General features: G+C 36.0%; 1 protein-coding gene across 1 annotated transcript in view; it reads right to left on the bottom strand.

Moving 5' to 3' along the window:
• Positions 1 to 5473: 5473 nt before the first annotated feature.
• The window catches only part of LOC122801259 (integumentary mucin A.1-like), an 80090-nt gene continuing 60292 nt past the window's right edge, over positions 5474 to 25271 (bottom strand). Inside the window, exon 6 of the mRNA XM_044070810.1 lies at positions 5474 to 5589. Within this exon, the coding sequence (XP_043926745.1) occupies positions 5474 to 5589 (116 nt within the window). The remainder of the gene's footprint in view (positions 5590 to 25271) is intronic.

The following is a 25271-nucleotide window of genomic DNA, read 5'->3' as shown; positions in this document are numbered from 1 at the left end:
GTCCCCTGAACAAGAAACATAACTGGTTATGGTAGTAGCAATAGGCTTCACTTTGTCACCACCTACACAGGGGATATCAGTTATATTGTAGAGGTGGTGAAGCGTAACTGGCATGCTCTTTTATTGGACCCAGCCACTGCTAGGATAGTTGGGAGGTCTCCATGTTTCACATATAGAAATAGTAACAACTTGAAACGCATTTTATGCAAAGATGTGGTGGGGTGTCCCAATAATAGTTTGATTCCAAATAGGAGTTTGAGCTATGGAACTTTTTCATGTAAGCATTGCAGGATGTGCAGTGTTATAACTGTTGCACAGAATTTTGACCATCCTGTCTTAAATTATAGGTTTGTTCCTAGATTTATTGCTACTTGTAACAGTGTTAACTTAATATATCTTGCATCTTGTAATTGTTGCACCTGTTTCTATGTAGGCAAGACTACACGAAGGTTAAGAGACAGGATCTATAATCATTTGTGTGACATCAGAAACTTAAATCAACAAAATGCATTAGCTAAACATGTGACTAATTTTAGTACCCATATGTTTAGCTTTAGGGTTTTGCAAATAGTGCCAATTAATATGAGAGGGGCAATTTGAGCAATTAGTTAGAGTTGGTAGAAGTTAAATGGATTTTTAGATTGCGTGCCCATATTTTTCCAGGGCTTAATAATCATGTCAGCCTTAAACCAGCCCTAGTAGCACGCCCAATAAAATAATATGTAATAAAATAATATGTAATGAAATGAAATAAAATTAAATCAGAGTAAGATAAGGAGGGATGAGCTGAAGTAAATCAGAATCAAAGTACAATAATACTGTTGTCTGGTCTATGACCTTTTCATAGTATATATCGTAACTTGTATAGGGAATTTTTTTGTATTTATATAAAAAAATCCTTTGAGTTGTTTTAATTTTCATTTTATTTTACTCCATTTTTCTTTAGTTATGTATATTTATATATTTGAAGTACGTATGCTATGTCTTGTTTATATATATATATATATATATATATATATATATATATATATATATATATATATATAAAACTAAGTTAGGATTCGTGTGTGTGTGACTGTTGCTTATATACACATAACTCCTATTGTTTGTTTAACATGGATTTTATTCTGTCTCCAGTCAGCATTCGCCTTACTGTTGAAGGGGTTAATTAACTAATTAATTAATTTGATTCCTTTGCTGTGACTGGATTGGTTGGTAGTATTTTAAATTTGTTTAAATTAAACTGATTGACTGTTTTTTGAGATCAGATGAAGCATGCTTTTACATGTGGAAGCGCTTATCCGTTGAATATACAATAAACTTGATTGATTTTTTAGAGCCTGGTGGTCCTGCCTTGTGTCTTCACTTTGGATTTTTCACAATTTCTTGGCTTGGACCTTTGGGTAGCAGGATACTTTTTTGCTTTTTGTTTATGTTATTTGACTGATAATTGTATCAAAAGTTTTATGTAGGACTGTAGCATTTTATCTGCAGTAATGATACAGGAACCAAGTCAAAGAAAGGACAACTTAAATCATTTTACTTGGTCAACAATAGAAACAACTAAGCTAACAGCAAGTTTTTGGATTGTAGAGTAGATATAATAGGCGCTGCTCTGTTTTATATAAGAAATCTGCAGATGGCACTGAAATTTTACTATGAATAATGAGTAGGCAAGAGAATGCCTTATTAGCATATGTTGGATTATATCATTTCTCATTTACATCTCATTATGGGTTCATTTACTTATACTTTTTTCTGGCCGTCTGACTTTACCATAAGTGGCTTCTATGAATCACAGTTTAGCTGTTCTTGTTCCCAGACTGTGCGGATGGCTGTAATGCAATAGTCACTGACTATGAATACTGTAATTGGCAACATAAATATGTATCTCACCCTCTAAAAGAATAATACAGCTTACTGAAATGAACCATGTATAAAACTGACTCATTTATTAATGTTTTATAAAAAATCTCTTAAATATGAAATAATACAATATGATAAAGCCATACCATATATAACAAATGTTTTTATCACTCATCCAGCATTTATAGACTGAAACAAACCTAGTGATGTAACTAAAGCAAAACATAAATAAATAATAATGGAAGAATATTGCATAGCAATAATAAATATAAATAAAAAATAAATACAAAATAAAATATATAAGCTTACTAAAAAAAGAATGAAATGAACATTCATATAAACACCAAGAAAAGTGAACAGGCACTTTATAAAATGAAATGCCATCCATAAAAAAAGTCAATCAACTACAAAAAATATAAATGCCAGTGAATAAGTATAATAACACTCTCCAGTGAATAAGTATTATAACACTCTCCAGTGAATAAGTATAATAACACTCTACAGTGTATAATAACACTCTCCAGTGTGTAAGTATAATACTCTACAGTGTATAAGTATAATAACACTCTCCAGTGTATAATAACACTCTCCAGTGAATAAGTATAATAACACTCTCCAGTGAATAAGTATAATAACACTCTACAGTGTATACTAACACTCTCCAGTGTGTAAATATAATAACACTCTACAGTGTATAAGTATAATAACACTCTCCAGTGTATAATAACACTCTCCAGTGAATAAGTATAATAACGCTCTCCAGTGAATAAGTATGATAACTCTCTACAGTGTATAATAACACTCTCCAGTGTGTAAGTATAATAACACTCTACAGTGTATAAGTATAATAACACTCTCCAGTGTATAATAACACTCTCCAGTGAATAAGTATAATAACACTCTTCAGTGAATAAGTATAAAGACACTTTCCAGTGTATAAGTATAATAACACTCTCCAGTGTATAAGTATAATAACACTCTCCAGTGAAGAAGTATAACAACACTCTTCAGTGAATAAGTATAGACACTTTCTAGTGTATAAGTATAATAACACTCTCCAGTGTATAAGTATAATAACACTCTCCAGTGAATAAGTATAATAACACTCTACAGTGTATAATAACACTCTCCAGTGTGTAAGTATAATAACACTCTACAGTGTATAAGTATAATAACACTCTCCAGTGTATAATAACACTCTCCAGTGAATACGTATAATAACACTCTTCAGTGAATAAGTATAATAACACTCTTCAGTGAATAAGTATAAAGACACTTTCCAGTGTATAAGTATAATAGCAATCTCCAGTGTATAAGTATAATAACACTCTCCAGTGAATAAGTATAATACCACTCTTTGGTGAATAAGTATAAAGACACTTTCCAGTGTATAAGTATAATAACATTCTACAGTGTATAAAAACACTCTCCAGTGAATAAGTATAATAACACTCTACAGTGACTAAGTATAATAACACCCTCCAGTGTATAAGCATAATAACACTCTCCAGTGAATAAGTATAATAACACTCTCCAGTGTATAAGTATAATAACACTCTACAGTGTATAATAACACTCTCCAGTGAATAAGTATAACACTCTCCAGTGAATAATTATAATAACACTCTACAGTGACTAAGTATAATAACACTCTCCAGTGTATAATAACACTCTCCAGTGAATAAGTATAATAACACTCTTCAGTGAATTAGTATAAAGACACTTTCCAGTGTATAAGTATAATAACACTCTCCAGTGTATAAGTATAATAACACTCTCCAGTGAATAAGTATAATAACACTCTTTGGTGAATAAGTATAAAGACACTTTCCAGTGTATAAGTATAATAACACTCTCCAGTGTATAAGTATAATAACACTCTCCAGTGAATAAGTATAATAACACTCTACAGTGACTAAGTATAATAACACTCTCCAGTGTATAAGTATAATAACACTCTCCAGTGAATAAGTATAATAACACTCTTCAGTGTATAAGTATAATAACACTCTCCAGTGAATAAGTATAAAAACCCTCTCCAGTGAATAAGTATAATAACACTCTACAGTGTATAATAACACTATCCAGTGTGTAAGTATAATACTCTACAGTGTATAAGTATAATAACACTCTCCAGTGTATAATAACACTCTCCAGTGAATAAGTATAATAACACTCTGCAGTGTATAATAACACTCTCCAGTGTGTAAGTATAATAACACTCTACAGTGTATAAGTATAATAACACTCTCCAGTATATAATAACACTCTCCAGTGAATAAGTATAACACTCTTCAGTGAATAAGTATAATAACACTATTCAGTGAATAAGTATAAAGACACTTTTCAGTGTATAAGTATAATAACACTCTCCAGTGTATAAGTATAATAACACTCTCCAGTGAATAAGTATAATAACACTCTACAGTGAATAATAACACTCTCCAGTGTGTAAGTATAATAACACTCTACAGTGTATAAGTATAATAACACTCTCCAGTGTATAATAACACTCTCCAGTGAATAAGTATAATAACACTCTTCAGTGAATAAGTATAAAGACACTTTCCAGTGTATAAGTATAATAACACTCTCCAGTGTATAAGTATAATAACACTCTCCAGTGAATAAGTATAATAACACTCTTTGGTGAATAAGTATAAAGACACTTTCCAGTGTATAAGTATAATAACACTCTCCAGTGTTTAAGTATAATAACACTCTACAGTGTATAATAACACTCTCCAGTGAATAAGTATAATAACACTCTACAGTGACTAAGTATAATAACACTCTCCAGTGTATAAGTATAATAACACTCTACAGTGAATAAGTATAATAACCCTCTCCAGTGTATAATAACACTCTACAGTGTATAATAACACTATCCAGTGTGTAAGTATAATAACACTCTCCAGTGAATAATTATAATAACACTCTCCAGTGAATAAGTATAATAACACTCTCCAGTATATAAGTATAATAACACTCTACAGTGTATAATAACACTCTCCAGTGAATAAGTATAATAACACTCTACAGTGTATAATAACACTCTCCAGTGAATAAGTATAATAACACCCTGTAGGTTGACTGTTACAGAAGGAAATCATGGCTCTCCCACAGGCAGCAGTGGTAACAAGCTTAACTACGCTGGGTGGTCCAGTCCTGTCAGCTCTGTCAGGCATTATTGCCTACACATACATAACACACACACACACACACACACACACACACACACACACACACACACACACACAAGCTCACATGGACACAGTAATCTGTATTTCAGCATAAATACAACTGACATCTTTTGCTAATTATACTTCCTTCAAGGATTATAATGGACAACTTCAAACTTCAAGCAAAGCTCAGTTTTGTAGCAATCCGAAATTTTTTTGAATGTGTTAAAGAAAATGCATTTCACTGAGTTATCTTAAACATTGCAGAAAGCTTATAAATGCAACAATTTATATTGCATTACATAACTACAAAGACATTGCAGTCAGCTTAACAATGCAGCAAAATGCAGCAATCTATATTGCATTAACATATGTGCAAAGAAATGTCCTTCCAGACAGATTCCCTATGACAGAATAATGTGATACTATGCCTTTCTGCAGCTGATCTCTCGACCATGTACTGAAGACAATGCTGTAAATGTAAGCTGAATGTTTTTACCTTTTCTTGTTGTTAGGATAGTGGTCTCAAATGTGCTGGTTTCTACAAGGGAGAAAGTGTAAAAATTAGAACAATCATCTTATTTCTGAAATGTCTCAATAAATGTAACAATTTTATAGAAAGTCATTTTGTAGTATATGTTCATGATGTATAAAAACAGTAAATCTTAATTAGTTTTAGGAATGAAAATTTCTTCCTATTGAAATATGTATCTGTTAACATAGAAGAAAAATACTGAAAAGATATATAATAGCCTTGTCTGTTAATATTCAACTCTGGTAGGTAACTCAACCACTAAAAAAGGGTCCAAGTACCATGCAACACCATACAGCAGTGACACAATATTTTTTCTAAGGGGCAAGGACACTCTTACTTCTTCGTTAAGTACTCTAACTCAATGACTATGCAAACATGGGGAAATTAGAAACACTATAAATGAGTGGAAATAGTATATGCAGTTTCATAAGTTATGTTACTAAATGGTAAACCAAATGGAGAAGGTGATATCAAGAAACTGGGATCATGTTATTTAAGCAATGAAGGAAGTCACAGTGTTTCCATGTACTCATCATTAAGGGACAACAATGCCTTAAGCACAGTACTTCCTTTTCCCAGGCTGAACTTTCCCTTCCACAGAATGATCCCCCAAATACTTGTTAAAAACACATGACTAGCAGTTTCTTCTGTGGCATCTCTATCTTAGTGAGCTTCCTCACTATACATATTGTTAGGACTGAAAGAAATCTTACAATCCTTGTTTTTTTTGGAAATTGTCTCTTGTTCTTATATTACTTTGTGTAGCACATCTGAAAGTTTCATCCTATGGAAATAAATACAGCAAGATATCTATAGTTATCCTTTGATATTTACACTTAGTACTTTTTATAAAATTATTCAGGATTCACAGTTCTTCTGTCATCTATAGGTACATTATTTCCCTCCCATGAGACCATTAACCTTCTGGGGAATGTGTCATAACGTTAATTAGCTAGTCTCAGTTAAGAAGTACAGAAAACATTTTTTTTTAATGTAAAACTCTATATGAAATACAATGGTGCACTTGATGCTAAATGACTGTTATGGTACAAAGATGTTTGCTTGCGTACCAAACATTCATTTTATATTATGTATTTTACTGGGCACCCTTCTAGGGATGATCTGTGTATCTTCAGAATTCATAAATGTATTGTTTAATTTACAGAGAAACTGTTGTAAAAAGAAGAATTAGATTAACATCAGAAATGAATAGCTTTGCTGACAGATTAGGAGCAATGATCTTTCTTCATGCCATTTATCTCCCATCTGTTGCCAACCTTATATCACTAGATGTCCTAAAGAAGTGTAGCAGCTGTTGTTTGCTCATAGATAATGAATGGTGCAAATATTTAAGAGATATAAAGATCTCATTCTCACAAAAAAAAAACAAACAAAACAAAAAAACAAAACACAAACTGTGAGCATTGCACTATACACCACACACTATGCACATAACCATGAAACACAATAAAATATTTTATGCTGATGCTGTAAGGAAATGCTTAGCTAAGCCTCATAGATCCATATGAATTAAGTCCCAGCAAAAATCCAAATTCAAACATTGCATCACATAATATCTCACCTTTAACAAAGTGTCACCATGAGTCATAGAGTCTCTGTTCCAGTACAAGCAGACCACACCACAAACAGCAATGTTTTAGTGATTGGTGACTCCATAGTGAGAAACAGTAATTCCCCACTCGAAGACATTGTGACAGAAAGTCATCTTTCAGGAGCCAGGATCTTAGACATTTCAAGAATCCTTAGTTCCCTTGCACCAGACAAATATAACCACAACATGATAGCTGTGCATGTAGAGGTCAATGATTTAGGGCCAAAAACTATATGAGAGAAGCAGAGAGACATGTCTGAGCTCAGTATGCATGTCACAAATGCAGGAATTACCCTGATGCTGAATATATTCCTCCCTTCTCCGTGAATGATACTGCGATTAAAAGAAAAGATGATTGGCTTCAACAATGGGCTAAATCATCGGTGTCATTCTATGGGGTCCAGTATGTGTCAGCATATAATGAGATGTTAGACAGTCCTACTTAATTTGCAAATGAGGGTATGCACATCTTGTTCAAAAAGTTTTGCATGCTTGTTAAAGGCCTTGTTGCCCAGTAGTGTATTTTTGACAACATTCAGTTAATGAACAGTCTAATATAGCAAACATATCACTACTAGGCTCAAATTAAGTGACTCTGCTCAATACAAGAAGTCTAAATAACCTTTCCCCAGACATTGTCTCAGCAGATAAATTTCACAAAGGAGTTTTATACCCACATAAATAAATACATCGAATTGGCAGTACCATTCAGATGCAAATACAATGGGCATTTTAAAAGCAAACTGTCCAGGTAGTTCACTAATATAAATGAACTGTATAATAAAAGAAAAAAAATACAACATATCTAAAGACCCCCAAGTCAAGGAGAATATTAGGAACGTGTATAAGAATTTACAAAGTCTATTAGACCTACTATGGTAGCTCGTGAACTCAGATTAGCACATGAAGCCAATGACAATTACAAATCCTTCTTTATTTATGTCAGAAAACTAAGGAACAACACTCAACAATGTACAGAACTCATACTAAATGGCAAGACCTACCTGGACCCAGTGGACATTACCAATATACCAATAAGTACATTTAGTGCAAATGTCCCTCTTGAGATGACTATCCAAACATCTACAATCACCATATTTCTCAAACTCCCCATTATAACTAAAGAGCATGCAATGAAAATGCTGTCCAAGACTAAGAACACTTCCTCCATGGGACCAGATAACATACTGGGCTCTTTATTAAACAACACTTAATATGCCCTGGTGGAATGTTTTCATAAGCTATTTAATGTGAACTGGGATACAGGCTCATTCCCAGGTGTTTGGAGTACAGCACAGATGATGCCACTCCATGGCATAGGTGGCTCTACAACTAACTACAGAAACTAAAGGCCCATCAGCCTGAGGAGACTCATTTGTATGGCCATCAAACACATTATAACAGACTTGAATAACAATTATATAAATATCCCATCAAGGGCGATTTACAGCAGTTTGATTTTTTAAATGGTGCATCCTGTGTAATGAACCTGATAAAATTCTTGGAAAAGGTAAAGCAAGCTGTTCACAGTGATCACAGTGTAAACACAGCCTACCTTTATTTCACCAAAGCATTTGACACCATACTGCATACTAGCATAATTAATAAACTAAATGTGTTATAAATAGACCCTTATGTGGTAATATGGATAGTGAATTGGCTAAAATACTGAACAGACATGATGCATGTAGCAGGGGTAGCATTCTAGAACATGAAGTTGACCAATGTTGTCTCACAGGACTCAGAGCTGGGACTGTTATTGTTCAGTATTTACTTCTCATTTCTACAGGCCAAAACCCAAGATCTATGGCTAACCAAATTTTTGCAGAGAATCACAAACTATCAGTTATTATCAATTCCTCCTTTGATATAGAAGCCCTCTGGCAGGAATTTACTCTTATAAATTACTGGTGTATTGAAAATTAGCTTAAATTAAATGCTAAAAAATGCAACATTGTCATATTTGGCAAACAAATCGTCCACAGCATATATCATTGACTGTAACCTACATCAAAATGAAAATGTAGTTATAGACCTGGGAATTTGGCTTGACAGTTCCCCCTCCTTTTATCATCATGCAACAATGATTGTTAGGAAAACTTTCTACTTGACACAGCTGATTATCAAGGAAATATCATCTAGATTTAAAGATGTTATTGTCCTCTTGAATTCAACACTGATAAGACCGGTTCTCAAATACAATAACCCCTATGGTAGGCACTTCACTGACTATATCAAATAGTTGCAAAGACACCAAAGGATCCTAACAAAGAAGATGACAGGCTTAAAATTCATAACCTACCAGAAAAAGACTACAAGCATTGTCCCTCTTTTCAGTGTTTTATAGCCTCCTCAAAGTAGACCTATGCTTTGCCTTCCAAAAAATCAGATACTCAGTAGTACAAGATCTATGTATCTCTTGTATGAGTACGTCTCTTGTATGAGGAAGTCGGGAGTGTCAGAGAAGTATGTAAGACTGGTACAGGATATGTACAAGTATAGTGTGACAGCGGTGAGGTCTGTGGTGGGAGTGATTGATGCATTTAAGGTGGAGGTGGGATTACATCAAGGATCAGCTCTGAGCCCTTTCTTATTTGCAATGGTGATGGACAGGTTGACAGACGAGATCAGACAGGAGTTCCCGTGGACTATGATGTTTGCAGATGACATTGTGATCTGTAGTGAGAGTAGGGAACAGGTGGAGGAGACCCTGGAGAGATGGAGATATGCTCTAGAGAGAAGAGATAAAGGTCAGCAGACTAAGACAGAATATATGTGTGTGAATGAGAGGGAGGATAGAGGAATGGTAAGGATACAAGGAGTAGAGGTGGCGAAGGTGGATGAGTTTAAATACTTGGGATCAATAGTTCAGAGTAATGGTGAGTGTGGAAGAGAGGTGAAGAAGAGAGTACAGACAGGATGAAGTGGGTGGAGAAGAGTGTCAGGAGTGATTTGTGACAGACGAGTACCATTAAGAGTGAAAGGGAAGGTCTACAAGAGGGTAGTGAAACCAGCTATGTTATATTTATTTATTTATTTATTTATTTATTTTACATTTGTTAACCGGGAAAGTCCGACTGGACGGAGGTCCATTTACAGCGGAGTCCCGGGGAGAAAAGCTCCACTAATACAGCTACATGTTTGGAGGTAAATATACACAATACTAGATATTATTTATAATACAAGATATAAAAAAAAACAATATGAAGAAGTGAATTGTATAAAAACTAATGAAAGGACTACATTGTATCAATACAATCATCATATGGGTTGGAGACAGTGGCACTGACAAAAAGAAAGGAGTTAGAGCTGGATGTGGCAGAGTTAAAGATGTTAAGATTTGCACTGGATGTGACAAGGGTGGACAGGATTAGGAATAAGTATATTAGAGGGTCAGCCCAGGTTGGAAGGTTTGGAGACAAAGCCAGAGAGGCAAGATTATGTTGGTTTGGACATGTGCTGAGGAGGGATGCTGAGTATATTGGGAAAAAGATGCTAAGGATGAAGCTACCAGGTAACAGGAAAAGAGGAAGGCCTAAGATAAGGTTTATGGATGTGGTGAGAGAGGACATGCAGGTGGTTGGTGTGGCAGAGCAAGATGCAAAAGACAGGAAGAAATGGAAACAGATGATCAGCTGTGGCGACCCCTAACGGGAACAGCTGAAAGAAGATGATGATGAGTAGTTCAAGATCTATATTCACAAATAAAACAATCCTACAAATACCAGAACAAGTGATGTAAACCTACTTCAGAAAATAAGTAAAACAAGGTGGAGAGAGAGATTTTTTATTCAGTGACTCCTTCTCCTGTGGAATAAACTACCCCTGCAGTTAAAATGATATTCTACACTATCTTCCTTCAAACACTACCCAGATAATTGGATGGGTATTCGTAAATTCACCCTGGGCTTGACTGGCCTAGGTATCATTAACAGGGGAGGTACAGTCTAGAGTGGAAATGGCAAGCCATATTGGTTGCAGGATTCAGTAGCCTTGAACTTGATATGATTCTTAGGATTGACTATTTAGCTGAGTTTTTCTAAGGCAAGTAATAGAATACTTTGGTTGACTGAGGAAAGTAAGGTTAGGAATGATGCTGGGAGAGTGAAACTCAAATTCCATTTTTAAAAAGGCTATATTATCTCAGTTATTTGCTCCCAGCTCATCAAGTACTTTTTAAAGACTGTACAGCATTTATATAGGAAAACAACGCTATAAGAGTCACAGTAAATCAGTCACTGCCACTTGTACTGTGGTTTCTCAGAATTAACAGCATTTCTCTCTACTTGTATTTTAAGAGACATGCCCTTCTAAAAATGCGGTTTATCTAATCAAATGAGGAAGAGTCCAGAGAGAGGTTATATAGGAGAGAAACGCCAATCACTTAGAAGTAGGATGCATGCCCATAAACACAAAGTTTCATGCAAAATGGCTGACAGGCCAGTGGCAGTACATTTTTCCCAGCCTGATCATTCTGAATCACATGATTAAGTTATGGCTGTTCATGAAAATGTCCATACACCTGTAGAAAGAACAATGGTGTACTAAACAGCAGCAAATATTTTGTCTTCTGGTGATGCAAGATGTCATACTGAATTTACCTTGAATCCAAACTGCTGCAGATTAGTGTGTTTTTTGTTTTGGTTTCTCTGTTTTATTCATGACAAGACAGTAGTTATTATTAAAAAAGGCAGCATTCTGGTAATAACACTACTAACCATAAGCTTAACAGTCAGTAAGGCCTTAATATTCAGACAATTTTAACAGTATAACAAAACTTTGTTCAGTATTGGTGCTCTTAATAGACATACCTCTCAAACTCTTAGCATGAGAATTCTGGACAAAACTATAATACTTTCGGATAAAAGTGTAAAATCAGGGTCAAATTATACTTAGAAAGTTACTAGAATAATATTTTTTGTGTTCATATGCATTTTCTCAAGGTTATGAAGTCTGAAACTCAAATGCATGTGATTATTTAATAACTTCAATCCTCAATGATTTGCCTGACAACCACAAATTTTATGAGTGCTGGACCAAAAATATGAGGCAAAAATCTGGACAGTTGAAAAGTACAATCTTAGATATCTAACAGTGTCTTAGACTGACATGACAATTATATTTTTCTTCTTTCTCTCTTTTTCAGTTAGCCACAGCATAGCCTGTATATTGTACTAACTGCAAACAACATCTATATGCTGTAAACTAATATCTTATTCTTTTGGTAAGCCCTGCCTTTTTCATAAAACATCCCTTCACAAAGCACTGGGCATTATTGGAAATTCAAATTTTCTAGAAACCAAAATCTCTGTCACACTTTGATTGCTTGTTTAGACAAGCTAACAAAACACAAATTACAACATCTTGTTTAACTTCTCCAGATTTAAGTGTTCTTCCTACACTGTCCTGTACTGTGATATATTTAAAAATGTATGGTCAGAGCAGTCTGTGGAGCTATTATCATCTCTGCCAAATGAATACTGACTCCAACGTAATATTCATAAAGAACTTGCTTTTTTTTTACATTTTCAGGCTCATACACAGTCTTACACACACACACACACACACACACACACACACACACACACACACACACACACACACACACACACACACACACACACACTACATGTAATTGAGGTGTAGCTGTTACAATAAGCACCTGAGATACACACTTTCTCACCATGCTAGCATTTTTCAAGTTATTTTTTTAGCCATTAAGAAAGAAAGAAAGAAAAAAAGAAAGAAATGATGCACAATCTTTTCTAGGCACAAGTGGATATCAAACTTGTGTACCACAGCCCTAGACTTGCATTCTTCATTCTGGCACTGGCATTCTGAATGACAGCAGCACCTGTGAAACCATGAGGCTGAGCTCTGAGCTCTTTCTATGAGGAGACCAAAATTATGCTCCACCTTCTTAGGGATTCATAACTGGAGAGGATTGAGTCTTGCATACAAAAGTTAGACTGGAAAATAATTGACATCTGACATGAGTTTGGTGAGCATTTATTATCCCTGACAGGGATTAAACACTCTGGCCTCCAGGGTCACCACAGGTACAATGACCTACAGAAGTGTAGGCCTGACCAACTGGCTGAGTGGGCAGATCAGGTGATGGCAAGAAGGCCTGAGTTCTATAGTAAGTATTTTTACTTTTTTAAATCATATCAAACATAGATTTAAAAAACATACTATATGAATATAGCATAACTTAAGGTATATGGTAGAAAAAATGCATGTGTAAGTTCAAATGTATATATACATGCAATTCTAATGTATGAGTAGGCATAAACATATCCTTTTACATCAATGAATCTGTATACAAACATGGAATGTTTATGTGATAACATACTTTTGTGTGTAAATGCAAATGTTTATGAGTAAAGAAATATATGTAAATATGCATCTATAGCTGTAAAATACTGATGTAAATCTACACGAATATGCTTACAATAATTTTTTCATGTGTATAAATGTGCGCATTAAGTATAAAGAACACTTAAGTTTCCATGTAGTACTTTGCACTTACTTTAGGATTAACTACACATCATTTACGTATTTGCCACAAGTGGACATTTCTTTAAAATGACTTTGCATTGCCTTATTTAGTGCAGATACCCTGCAATAACTGAATTATCAGATTGGCATAGCGGTGCCTTGCATGAATAACCACTACATAAGTATGAATCTCAGAATTATGAATACCACACATATCGTTCACCTATATTTCTGAACAGTTTTTTTTTTTTTTTTTTTTTTTTTTTACTTTTAGTAGACATCTTTGCTGTTATGAGCCTGGGATGGATCATTTCACTTCACTACCCTAGTTAACAAACAATAAATAAAAAAAAAAAACTGTTTTTAAATTGATTTGTCCACATTCTCTGCCTGTTTAATGTAATAACATTGGTAACTTTACATAAAGTGCCTTATATCATAGGAAACCTAGGACGTTCATGGCTACTGAGTCTTAAATCAATTATACCTTGACATTTCATTCTGTAGATTGTACCTCCCCTGTCAAGGAGGTCTAGGCCAGTCAAGTCTCGGGTGAAATTATAAATACCCATCCAAATATCCATGTCCCATTTGAAGGAAGATAGTGTTTCACCCTGATTTATCTGCTGCAGAAGTCTGTTTTAGAGTTGAGGGAGATGCTGAGCAAGAAATCTGTCTCTCTCTCCACCTTATTTTACTGATCTACTGAAGCAGGTTTAGATCCCATGCCCTGACATTTGTGGGTTTCTTTCATTTGCAAAGGTACAAGAGATCCTGGACTATCGTGTCCTTGATTGTTTGGAAGGCTCCCTGAGGCCTCAGTATGGGAAACAGAATGAGCTGAAGAATGCTGGCATGGAGCCTGACGGATGTCAGGCAGGGAAGAAAAAAGGAGCCCGAAAAACAATGAGAAAGCTACTATTATCCATTTAAGCTCATGGCTAACTGTGCAGAAATTCTAGTGTGTAACTTGTCTGTAAATACAGAGTAAGCTTGAATTTACCAACTATAGGCTTGCATGTTGAAATAGCTGTACTCTGTCAGCATTAATATGTGTTAATCTGACTTACTGTTCTGAATGGAAATCTTTGAATGTAGCACTGACAAATAAGAAAGTATGTGAGGGAATAACTGTACACATCTGTATAGGATTTAAACTGCGAAAGGCATTGATTAAAGTAGCTCAGGTTTGAATAAGTGTGACAAGCTTATGTATATATGAGATATGTAAAATGAATGAAGTTTAAAAAAAGTTATTTCTGCCAACTTTTAAGTAATATTTTTACTACCTGGAAAAGAAATAGCCTATTTCTCTAGAGCCAGCTGACACATAATTACTGCTATAACTTCTTTTTAGGGGATGTAAACTATATTTATCCATTGTACACTTGTTGCATATTTACAGAGCAGGAACTTCCTACAGTACCAGTTTACTCAAAGTACCATTAAAAAAACGATTCAGTTCCTGAAACCTTATGAGAGGTAGTACATTATTTTCTAAGACCATTTAACAACAGTGCAGGCTGTTTTCGAGTAATATCTATCAACACTATTAATCCTTAAGCTTAAATGAAGCCTAACAAGGAACCAGATTAAATAGGATTTACTGCATTGTTCAGCAGCTTCCCTCAGTGCCAAAGACAGGAAACTGTATCTCTTAAAGCTCCCTTGTACTGCTACTGGTAGATGATCTGCAAGAGCATCTTCATAAATTATGTATCCTTGCTGTCTCCAATATTTCTTAACTGCCTTGATGTTTGCAACATTTCTGCAATTATATATTGCCATTCTCAGGGGCTTCCTTTTGGGAAACTAGGCAGGTACAATTGTTTCTTTATTTCCTTTAAAGCTGTCTTGGACTGAATTGAAAAGTGTGGTTATTAGAAAGAGAGTTTTCATTACATATATCCCCCTACACCTTCACTCTGTAGCACAATCCTGGGGAAGGGACATGTTCCCATCTCTAGAAAGGTTCAGTCTCACACATGTGTCAGTCATCTGTTTTGTCAACCAAAGTGTATTGACAAAACAAATGTTGACGTTTGGAAGTTTTGACAAAAGTAAACATACTCATATAAATACACACACACACACACACACACACACACACACACACACACACACACACACACACACACACACACACACCCCAACATATACAACATATTAAGCTTAGCAATTCCTCATTAAGTAATCGCTTCAACCAATAGTTTGCAGATCTATACAAATATGTCTCAGTGTTAAATGAAGAAGATGATTTCACTTTGGAGCATTACATGCCTGAACATATTGTTCTACCTCATTTATAACTATGAGGAAGTTTTTCTGTTATACCCATACCAGATCCTTATCATTCAAGTGATCAGAAAATAACTTTATATTATTTGTTTCATTTATATCTGTAGCTATGAGGTTTGTTTTCCAATAAGTAACTATGAGTTTCATTTTCATTACGGTTTTACTGCATGTTGTTTAATTTTCATTGCAGCACTAACTATTAGCATATAATGCTTATATAAAAGCTACGCTACATATGTTACCTGATAGTTATACATGAGTAGGTAATGAGCAGACTTTATAGTCTGCTGTAACTGTCTTGCCCCAAAGCCCGAACATGTATGAAAAACAATGGTCATCTTGTGGGGACCAAATCAGAAAAGTTAAGAAATGTAGCAAAAAATGTGCTTCTGATACAGAAATTATCTATGTTGCCCTATCATACATGAAGTGAAATGTTTCTCCAGCTAGGCTCTGATACTATGCTTCAGTAGGTGCACACACTCCACCAGGTGTTTAAGGTAAAGGTGAGCGCGTTTCTGTAATTCTTGTATCCTGCATTGATTTCAAGTGAAAATATTCACCAACTAATTCAGTCATGTTATGCTTAAAATATCTCAGAAGAAATTTAGTAATTTTAAAGGTAGATCATTTTCCAATATACACTTTATAATGAGCAGTTGTGATGTACAAACACATAATACTTGAGCATGTGCTAGGAATTAAAGTTACATGCCATTAAAAATATGTTTACTAACATATAAGAAGCCTGTTGAGGAGGTATATGATACATGTTTCCAGTTTCATTAACCACTAATCAAAATGACTAGTACAAAACATAGTTTTCAGGTGGGGTATTAGGAATTTGTGTCTTAAGTAATAAGGCATTAGTCCTTTATGTTTTGTTCTACTACAGTATTGTATTATGATGTGATAGTGATTTACAAAGAGATTGGTCTCTGTACCCATCACAGCATGCAAACAGTACTTAAATACATTGTGTAATGTAAATGACTACAAAACTGTAAGGAACATTACACAGTGCTGACAAAAACAAAACAGTTCTTAAAATATAAAAGAAGGGTGCAACAGTGCAATAATCTGAAAAGTATTATAATACAGAGCAATATACTGTAGTATTATTAGTCCTAACACTCCTTCTCTCTGCTGGGTATATTTTTCTCTTCTGTCCGTACAGATAGATAAATGGAGGGCAGCTCTATGTGCCTCAAGGCACTTTGCTTGACTGGATCCCTTAACCTTTTACACTTTGCACTGAATGAACAGCTTTCATGCTGCATTTGAAAACCATCTTATTTCTAGTGATGTGTAACAACAGTTAAATAAGCTACATAAGTAGGTCCCAGCCATGAAATATCACACTACATTGTTTTAGATGGGCGAAGTCTGCATGTCCTCCCTGTGGTCGTGTGGGTTTCCTCCGGGTGCTTAGGTTTCCTCCCACATTCGAAAGACATGCAGTAGGTGAATCGGACACTCTAAATTGGCCCTAGGTGTGAGTGTGTGCATGTATGTGTGCCTTCTGTGGAAGGTTGGGTGCCGGGCTGGCAACTCAACACTGTAAAACTCCACTGCCAATCACGAGCGGACAGATGATCTGCTGTGGTGACCCCTAACTGGGAAAAAGCCGAAAGAAGAAGAAGATTGTTTTAGATGGGCTGCAGCAGAATAACTTAGCACAGCTGTGAAAAGACTTATCCTTAGATACATATGTAGAGAAAGTTACACAGATTAAACTGGTCAAGGACTGTGTGTGTGTGTATACATTTCATAGGCATTGATGGGTGACCCTACACAATGCAATTTTACTGTTGATGCCCAAGGTCAGGTAGTGGAGAGTAGGTAGCCTGCTCGATGAACTACAAGGGAGAGGAGGGGCTAGAAGGAACTGACTTTATACAATAAGACATTACCTATGATCAGGATATGCAAATTGGTGAGAAAAGGTAGTTTTGACAATATACATGCAGTGCTAAATTAGAACGGCTGGGGCTGTAAGATCCAAGAAATGGGCGCAGCATTTACTGTATTAAAAGGGAGAGGGCAGCAATAGGAAAAGTACACTAATTCTTTACTTTTATGAAGTGTGTTACTATACATGAGTAGGTATTATTAGTTAGTCAAAAAGAGGGTGGAGATGTAAGCTAGCTTATCTAGGGTGCTGTTTTCAGGCTAAGAAAGGAACACTGACTGTCCTCCTTCAGGCTAGAGTTATATACACATGCATAGAGATGCCACATGGTTTTGAATGCTGGGTGATGTAAAATGGGCAAATTATATACCTGTGCATCCCCACTTGTTCAGACACTTGAAAAACTGTGAGAACGTTTTGCTGTTATTCTCTCATTAGTACCACACTGTTAGCTCAACCAAAAATACTATTTTATACCTTATCAGTCAGCTATGTGGTTACCACATTTGTTTTTTTCTACTTAGTAAGTGCATGGGATTTCAATTGCAATCATTTTTCTTCTGAAATTACTAGAATATAAAGCTGTGAAAATGTACTCTGTGTACTATTAACATTATCAAAACAACCAACCAATGAAAGAGACACAGAAGCAGACAAGGACCATGACAGCACAGATGTTACTGGTAGTTAATTCACACTGAACACTATTCAGTGGAGGATAACTAAGTACAAAAATGATAATTTCCCTACACTTGAGTGTTTCAGATGTTATGATTATGGTCTATATTTGTATTAGTATAACATAGTATAACATCTGCTCGGAGTTAGTGCAGAATGGCACAAAATACACTGAACCAACTGATATTGCCAACATCCTGGCAGACAGGTTAAATACAAACTTCACCCCCCTCTCACCCCCAAAAGGGCCCATAACCATACCAGAAGAATGTAGAGCCCCTGAAATCACAGACACTCAGGTTAAAATATCCCTCTCCAAAGCCAAAAACACAGCATCAATGGGACCGGACGGTGTCCCAGGCTGCGTCCTACACAAGCTCAAAGACGAACTAACCCCTCACCTAAACACACTGTTCAAACTCAGCCTCTCCACAGGCTATGTACCCATAGAGTGGTGCACAGCAATGGTTATTCTGCTCCACAAAGGTGGTGCCACAACAGACCCCGGGAACTATCACCCTACAAGCCTGACTAGCTTGGTCTGCAAGGCTATGGAGCGCATCATCATGGAACTCATTAACAGAGACATTGGGAACCTCCAAGCACTGGACCCTACCCAGTTCGGCTTTGTTAAGGGCAGATCATGCCTCCTAAACCTGGTGGACTTCTTTGAGACAGTTACCAAGGCTATAGACAAGGGAAAGGTGGTACACACAGCTTACCTAGACCTCGTGAAGGCCTTCGACACCATTCCCCATTCTGGTATTATAGACAATCTCACCAGCCTGAACATAAACCCCTATGTCATAAGATGGGTTGCCATTTGACTTATGGACAGAACCGACATAGTGAGAGTTGCAGGAGCTAGGTCTGACTCTAAACTGGTTACAAGTGGAGTTCCCCAGGGCTCAGTCCTATGACTCCTCCTGTTCGGCATATACTTCTCAGAGGTACAGAGAAGCACAGGAGGACTATGGCTGACCAAGTTCACAGACGACTACAAACTAGGGGCTATAATTGACTCACCGGCTGAGACAGACATCCTCCAAAAGGGTTTCACTGAGGCGGATACCTGGTGTCAAAATCATGGCCTCAAGCTAAATGCCAAAAAGTGCATAGTTATTCCCTTTGGAAATAACAAAGTACCCACAAACTACCACATAGGTGGTAGTCCCCTAAGTACGGAAAACGTAATAAGGGTTCTGGGTACCCAAGTAGATAGTAATCTCTCCTTTGGTAATCACATTGCCAAAGTGGTTAGAAAATCCTGCTATGTGGCCCACCTAATCACAAAAGGGTTTGCATCCGGATCAAAAGAGGTCATTGTGCCCCTCTACTCATCACTCATCAGACCCATCATAGAGTACAGTGCCCCATTTGGGATGCACCTTACAAGACACCTACAACAGCTGGAAAGACCACTGAAGTACCTCACCAAGAGGATCACTGGCCTCAAACAGATGCCCTATGCAGCTCAACTGAAGAAACTCCAGCTGTACTCGGTTGCATACCGCCTGCTCAGAGGTGATTTCTGCCTGACATACAAGGCCATGTCCAACCCAGAATTGATGGACATGCTCCACCTAAAGAAAACCTTGTCCCCTCGAGCCACACACTCTAGGAATCTAAACCTCACCACAACAATAAATTTGACATGCTGGAGGGGTAGATTCCTGTCCCAGAGACTTCCTATGCTTTGGAACAAGATTCCAATCTACATTAGGCAAAGCTCCTCACTAGCACTCTTCAAGAGAAACCTTGACGAGTGGATGGGAAACAGAAAGTTTACCCCGGGGATCACTTCAGTGGATCTGCTGGACAGAGGCACAGGGAACTAATTTAAGGGGGCAGCGAAAGCCAACACATTCTGGCTAGGCTTATAATTGCCTTCGGGCAGATAGCCTAGTACCTACCTATGAACCTATTCCTATTTTTAAAACTGTCACATGTCCCATTTCCTGGGAGCAGTCTGTTTTTCTAAACTGTACGCCCTAAATTTTGCACTCCATCCTTATGGAAGGACACAGCTTTCTGCTTTCATAGTCATTGAGTACTTAGTAGTAATGTTGGTGATGACTGGTTGGTATTCTGCTGGTTCGAACCATCCAGAAGAAGTGATAAAACTCCAATGTTTTAATGTTAACAGCCTTGCAGTAGTTAGATCCCAATTAATTTTAATGAGGCATAATGCATACAAATCCAGTATTCATATGGATGCTGGGAAAGTTCTTTCTTAATCTAGCCAGAATGCAGTCACAACCTTTAGAATGAGAACACTCAGCTTGTGTCCAGAAAGGCAGCATAGATAAAACTACTGAAAGTGAACTAGAAGGACAGGTTATTTACTGGGTTCTTATTTTATTACAGCTTCCCTACATTCTTGATAATTATAGCAGGTAATGCTATATGTGATTTCTGAAGGTTAAATGAAATTGCTTCATACAATATCAGCCTACTTTAGTTAAGATCTGTTGTGCATGCAGCATGTTATAAAATTCCTTTATTTTTCTCAAAGTGTGCCATTTGCCATAAATGCTCAGACATATTTGTGTGCAATCCATAGCCTCCATCATGTTGCAGCAGATTTTACAGTTACACAACTAAACTTTGCATTGTATCTTACAGATGTCTCCCCAGGCTCCTTTTCCTGTCTGTTTTTTTTTTTTTTAAGTGTTTTAGTTTTATTATATTACAGTCCAAATTACCTCTGCTCAGCAATTTGATTAATTAAAAACAAAAAGCCTAATAAACACTAAAAAGCCATTATCAAAATAAAAAAATGCTATAAAATTTCAGTTATGAAGACTCATTTTTATTTCCAGTGTTTTGTTTCATCTTTCAGCACATTGAAACAAGACTCACTTTAATTACTCAACTAAGCTAGTCTCTGAGAGATGTAATTTCAAATGTTTACCACTAGATGGTAGCAAAGATACAACTGCAAAGTTCAAGATTAACTCTCCTGTACAACTGATTTGTATAATTTTAAGAACATTTATAGTAAATAATGGGAAGGTACTTAAAGGCATTCCAAGATTAGTGGAAATATTAGGTAATAGGCCTGAATTTACAAATAAAAGAGATAAAAATATAGAATTACATTTAATAAAGAAGCGTAACAATTAAAAGGGTATTTATAAGTACTTGAATTGTTAATTATTGTAGATTTATAATGGAAGAACTGTCAGTTTTTGTTGTGTTACTAACAAAAATTGTATTCCACCTGGCTGTTTTACTTGTGAGTCAATTGATTTTGTGCACTTTGCAGAATATTCATAATGGGCTGCAAGCATGTCTCACTGCATTTAGCATAAAATATGCTATGTACAGATTGGAAAGTAAAATAAAATACATCATGTATAAGAATAAAAATATATACATGACCATGTGTGTGTGTGTGTGTGTGTGTGTGTGTGTGTGTGTGTGTGTGTGTGTGCGCTTGTGTATAAACACACACACACACACACATATATATATATATATATATATATATATATATATATGTAGTATGTAAAAGCTATATCTACATCTATATCACCTAATATATATATATATATATATATATATATATATATATATATATATACATATATACACATAAGCTTTATGATCATAACCAACATGTATATTCAAGACATTGCTATTAAGAAATTGCAACGCTTGACAGATGCATCTTAAATCAATGTTGAGAACACATAAGTAGCTGTGACTGGAGGATCATAATTCTTTGTGGTATGTGAAAGTACAGCAACTTCAATGTACTACTACCTGCAGAAAAAAGTGTATGAGTGTGACGGGTTTACTGCCTTGAAAGCTGTAACATATCTAGTGCTCCTACACAGCCAACAGCTTTAAAAAGCTTTTATATACTTCTCCTTGACATCCTTTTTTCTGTTTAGCAGTCAAATGTGTGTTAGAGCTTTCAAAGCTGTAAAAATATCTCCCATGCTCTTCTGTGGTGACTGCCAGTGTGTGCTGCAACAGGATATTTGATCGCTTACTTTTGGCAGCTCAGGGTTAGAATTAGCACACTCCATGTGCTACAAATGTGTAACTTACATGTGCATGTCATGTATTAATGAGAGCCAATGAAAACCATCTTCCCTAAAACACATGAAAGGTCAACAGCAAACATTTTATACAATAACTGCTGTACAAATATGTGCATTCCTTTACATGTACTGCAGGTGGTTTGGGGGGATGGTTGATGGGTGCGTCTAGTGTGACTTTTATTTTAAACATAGTCTTAATTAAAATCCTGTGGATGTATTTTAAAGGGCTTGGTGTTTGCAAGTGTATGATTTTAGAGCTTTTCAGTCTGTCATACCCTGTGATGTTGTCATAGTTTTGGATACACCCCATGGTGATTTCAAAGTGTTGGCTGCAACTTCTGCTTCCGACGTAGGACTTTTAAAAGTATTGTATCGCGAGCCAGTTTCAGTTTAGTTTAGTTTTTTTACTTAATGTGATTGTTTTAGAAAATACTGTTTCAATCCAGTAACAGTAAATCATGCCATCATATATAAATAAATCGCAATGAATTGATCAGTAATGCGTTCTCTCTTCCCACCAACTAATTTTCATGGCCCATACATCTAAACATCCTTCTGAATATTCCATAATCTGCAACAATATTGTTCAGGAGGCTTTCAAGGCAAACGTATGAGTTATAATGAATTCATTTTTGAGACAGATGACTGGGAAAGAGTGGTAACCATAACATCCTCAGCAGTTCTACAAATCGGATACGTAGTAACATCACTGACCCATATTTCAGTACCACATGTGAATAAATGTTAGCTTTCAACCTTTGGGCTACATCTATCAAAGTCTAGCCTTCCAGTTTAGAAACCAATCAACCATGTGAAGGAACCACATTACTGATTTAGCTTTCACATAATCCATATGCAGTTTACTTCTTTTCTGCAAAAAATATTATACTGAGACTTAAATAGGAATTGACAAATTCTTGATCTGCATTTATATGACAAGTTGTATTTCACTTTTAGTTTCCCTGGATTTTATCGCAAGGTTTTTAAGTTGTATAAAGATTTTCAAATATTCCACTTGATGTCTGAGAACACTATGCCTGATAGTCACCATCACCATCACCATTATCACCATTATCACCATTATCACCACTATCACCAACTCCCCATTTCACATTTTTATGTGGAGTGTTGTGCCATCTGTCACCACTTCTCTCTACTGAGAACCACTCTGCTAACTTTGTGATAGTCATGTTTCTCATCTCACGTCTTTTTTCATGATCCATCCATCTCTTGGTTTGATGCCCTGTTCATTTCTTGCCTACTTCCTGTCTCTCCCAAATCTTCTTTAATCTTCTATCTTCCCTCACATTTGACTAAATCATCATAATCTGTTCTCCTTGACCTTTTCTGTAACTGAGGTTACACTGGCTTCTGCTCAGAGTTCTCATTTCGTTGTCTGTACTACTCTATGTATCCCTCTACCATCTCAGGCACTTCATCTCTATGGCCTCAAGCTTCCTTCACTGCTCTTCTTTCACTGCTCGGGTTCCTGTGCCATACAACTGCATTGATGACTTGCTGTTTTGTACACTTTACTTTTTTACTTCTTTGACAGTCTATTGTCACACCTTGGCATTTTATACTGGATGGTTATAGCACTTATGATTCTTGTTATGATGTCCTCATTTAGACTTCCCTACTTCTCAATCACACCTCCCAGATATATGAAGTTATTAACCTGGTTCATTTTCTGCCTCATTCTTAAGCTTCTTCTGATTTCTTTCATTTACTTCTATGACCACTATCTTGTCTGTACTCAGTTTCTTAAGTTTTACAATCCAAACCCCTATCATTTTCTGCAGTTCCTTTTCAGAATCTGCTTGGAGAATTACTCCTGGTAGTCTTAAAAACAAAATCGTCTTCATATTCTAGTACTCAGTATGGTTTCAGGTTAATTTAAGGAAATGTAAATTAGTAACAGAAGCGGCAAATATACATACCTGTCTCAAGACTTAGCAATCTAGAAATCATCCAACAAGTGCCCTTTATAGGCTTGTTTTATCCATTTTACTCCAGATCTAAAGTATGCAGTGCTTTAATCACAATAAACAGCTCTTTCAGCTACCTGCTTACCTCCATTTTCCACACAGCTAACCAGAGTTTGTTCATTTCCAGAAGTCAAATATAACATTGAGGTCAACAAATGTCACATGAAGGTTTTGCTTTCTCACCAGGATATACTTCTCAGTAGTGTGTTCTACAATAAAACAGGCATTGAAGATTGGTGTACCACTTTGAAAAGCAAACTGGTTCTTATGTATGGAATCACTTCTCAGTTGTAATTTTAAACTATCTAAAACCAAGGTTGGAAATATTTTTAGGAAACAAGTTAATACATGTGATGGTCCTTAACGACACCTCTCTTATATATAGGGCACTACTTGTCTTGCTATTTCAAATTACTTTCATTGGTTCATAGTTAAGTACTAGGCTAGCTGCCCTTGGTGGTCATACCAGTTCTTTTTTCACAGATGAGAATCAAACCCTGCACCTTGTGTTTCTGAGGTAAACACCTTACTCATCATGCCACCCCTACTCCAAGCCCTAATACATTTTACAGAGAAAAGAACTGCATAGTTCTTATAGACATTTACGCATTTTTACAACTTTGTTGTATACTTTTCTAGAAATAGGA

This window comes from Protopterus annectens, chromosome 4.part1, assembly GCF_019279795.1.
Source record: "Protopterus annectens isolate FY-2018-M chromosome 4.part1, PAN1.0, whole genome shotgun sequence".
Taxonomy (NCBI): domain Eukaryota; kingdom Metazoa; phylum Chordata; order Ceratodontiformes; family Protopteridae; genus Protopterus; species Protopterus annectens.
This window is presented reverse-complemented; position numbering and strand designations above follow the sequence as displayed.